At 33.1% G+C, this 3011-nt stretch overlaps 1 protein-coding gene across 1 annotated transcript; it reads left to right on the top strand.

Annotated features, from left to right (window-relative positions):
- Nucleotides 1-322: 322 nt before the first annotated feature.
- On the top strand, nt 323-2049 carry LOC105625379 (dolichyl-diphosphooligosaccharide--protein glycosyltransferase 48 kDa subunit; the record flags this gene model as incomplete). The annotated part of the gene is made up of 2 exons (XM_012206713.1): nt 323-973; nt 1132-2049. Coding segments are annotated over 2 exons (1196 nt in total), but the record flags the coding sequence as incomplete, so codon positions are not given.
- Nucleotides 2050-3011: the final 962 nt, after the last annotated feature.

Here is a 3011-nt window from a genome sequence, read left to right as displayed (position 1 = left end):
GTGTGTGTGTGTGTGTTTAAAATTTTTAATAAACACTTATTAAGTAATTGAATAAATTTAACAGAATTAATGTAATATTAACCCAGTAGCATACAATGCATGTTTCTTTTACTGGATTGCTTGTATTTTAAAATTAATAAATTACTAGAATTGTATCACACAGGAACACATTCAGATTCCTATCTGAATGTTCTCCAAATAAACAAGAATAAAATGATTTTTGGTTTGCACTTGATTAAGAACAGTTTAGAATGCATAATTTAATAAAATGCAAGCAAGAAAAAGCAGGAAAATATAGCATTGTAATGTTATTGGCTTTAAGTAATATGTTTTAAAATTGTTACAGATAGTGGTTATACATTAACTTTCAAGTCAGCTGACGATGCAACTTTGCAGCTTTCCAAATACGGCGAATATTTATATGAACATCTAATAATATTTGCACCTACGGTGGAAGAGTTTGGTGGTGCTTTAAGTGTAGACACCATAACGGAGTTTATAGACAATGGCGGAAACGTATTGCTTGCTGGCTCCTCACATTCTGGCGATGCTGTACATGAATTAGCTTCAGAATGTGGCTTAGAGGTAGATGAGGAAGGCTCCACTGTAATCGATCATATGAACTATGATGCTTCTGACAGTGGTCAACACACTACTATAGTAGCAGATCCAGCGAATCTAATAGATGCTCCAATTATTGTTGGAAGCAAGAACATCCCCCCATTGCTATATCAAGGAACCGGACTAATCGCGGACACAGATAATCCTTTAATTTTACGTTTATTATCAGCATCTACTTCAGCATATACCTATTATCCAGATCAACCAATCAAAGAGTATCCACATGGTGTTGGCAAAAATACTTTATTAATAGCGGCTCTACAGGCAAGAAATAATGCCAGAGTTCTGTTCTCGGGTTCCTTGTTTTTCTTCAGTGACGAAGCATTTACCAGTCCTATTCAAAAGGGACAAGGTAAAGTATACAAAGTATACAAAGTTCTATAGCAACAAAAAAAAGATATTTTTATTTACCTCTTGAAATTTCTTAATAATCGCTATCTCTAATTAAATTTTTTTACTTGATTATTGAAAATATCTATATGAGGCTTAAAAAAAATCAATTGCTTGCAGATGGTCAAAGATACGAGAAATCTGGCAATCAAGTGGTAGCCAAGGCCATGACACAATGGGTGTTCAAGGAGAATGGTGTCATAAGAGTGTCGAACGTTCACCATCATCGAGTCGGCGAAACGCAGCCGCCAACTGCGTATACGATCATGGACAACGTGGTGTATTCCATCGAAGTCGAACGACTGTCGGATGGCAAGTGGGTGCCTTACGAGACAAACGATCTGCAGCTGGAATTTGTACGAATCGATCCGTTCGTGCGTATGACTATGAAATCAGTAGGAAATGGTCGCTACGAAGGCAGATTTAAGATCCCTGATGTGTACGGGGTATACCAATTCAAAGTGGACTATACGCGCATCGGATTGACCCATCTTTACAGTACAACGCAAGTTTCTGTGCGTCCACTGCAACACACACAATATGAACGCTTTATACCGAGCGCATTTCCATACTACATAAGTGCATTCTCTATGATGGCTGGTGTATTTTTGTTCTCTCTCGTGCTGCTGCACTACAAAGAAGATATGAAACCGAAGTCTGAATAACATCTTGATGCTCGCGGACATTATCGATGTTCGATGAGATATTCTTTTTTAAAGATTGCAATATCACTTCGTTTTTTTTTTCTGGGAAGCGATACTAGGAGAATTCAAAAGAAGAAGATTCAATTTTTAATACCATTTATTTAATATCTTTCTCCATCTTTTTTATGCACACAATTTTCAATATTATTTATTGATGCAGCATTTTATAGGTAATGCAATGTCATAAAAATCGCGTTCCTACACATACATGTTAAAATTTTATAATTCTATAGTTCAAGAAATAGAGCACTGTATATAAATGATCGCAGTAGATTATATGCAAGATTGTATTAAAAAATCGCTATAATAATCGGGAAAAATAAACGTTAAAAATTATTTGCCGTTATTTAATATCTATTCGTACTTTAGTAATAAAGTGAAATTTTTAGTTCAATTTGTAATTATATTTAACATATTTTTAATATATTTAAAATATAAAAAAACTATATAATTCGACTGTTATTAATTGTCTATGATATCAATCAATTTCTTAAAATTCAACCTTTTTTTTTACAATTTGTTTTATCAGAAAGAAATCTGAAAGCAGTCCTAGCTCCAGTACTAATCCCTCATTATGCAGTTGTTATGTGTTCATATCAACAATTACGTAACTATGTAAAATCTGCGCAACTGTTATGAGCACATAATTCAATAGATGCATCCAGAAACACGATCGCTTACTGTGTGCCTAGTATCTGTTTGGTCTATATTTTTAGATCCAATGGAATATGCCAATCAGATGCAAGAGCGTTCAATAAGCGATCATGCTTCTGAATTTACCCATTCAAATAAAAGAGCTCAATGAGTGATTGTCGTTCTAAATGCACGCAATGCGTTCAGCAGACTCAACAATTGAGCGTTCGCTGTTATTGGTGAATTTAGATCATCCAATCAACATTTTATTAGATTTCGAAGAATACATTGAATCTGTTGAATGCAGCTATTGACTGTATTCAAAACGTTCAAACTGCTGGCAATTTTCTTCGCGCTAATTGGATTATACTTTTAGATCTAGAAGAATGATTCTATCTCAATAAACAATTACAAAACGGTTGCACAACAGACTCTACTGAATGCACTCAATGAAAAGAAACTAACGGATAATATATAACAGATACATAATAAAATTATATATATTGTATAATGATTTTATTAAGATCATAATGCAATAAATACTAAGTATGTAAGAATAGAATCAAACCTATAATGATCGAAGCTAGATTTTTAATGCTTAAATAATTTAATGTGAATTTTATACATATATATATATATATATATATATATATATATATATAT

Source organism: Atta cephalotes (genome assembly GCF_000143395.1).
Source record: "Atta cephalotes unplaced genomic scaffold scaffold01200, whole genome shotgun sequence".
NCBI lineage: Eukaryota > Metazoa > Arthropoda > Insecta > Hymenoptera > Formicidae > Atta > Atta cephalotes.
This window is presented reverse-complemented; position numbering and strand designations above follow the sequence as displayed.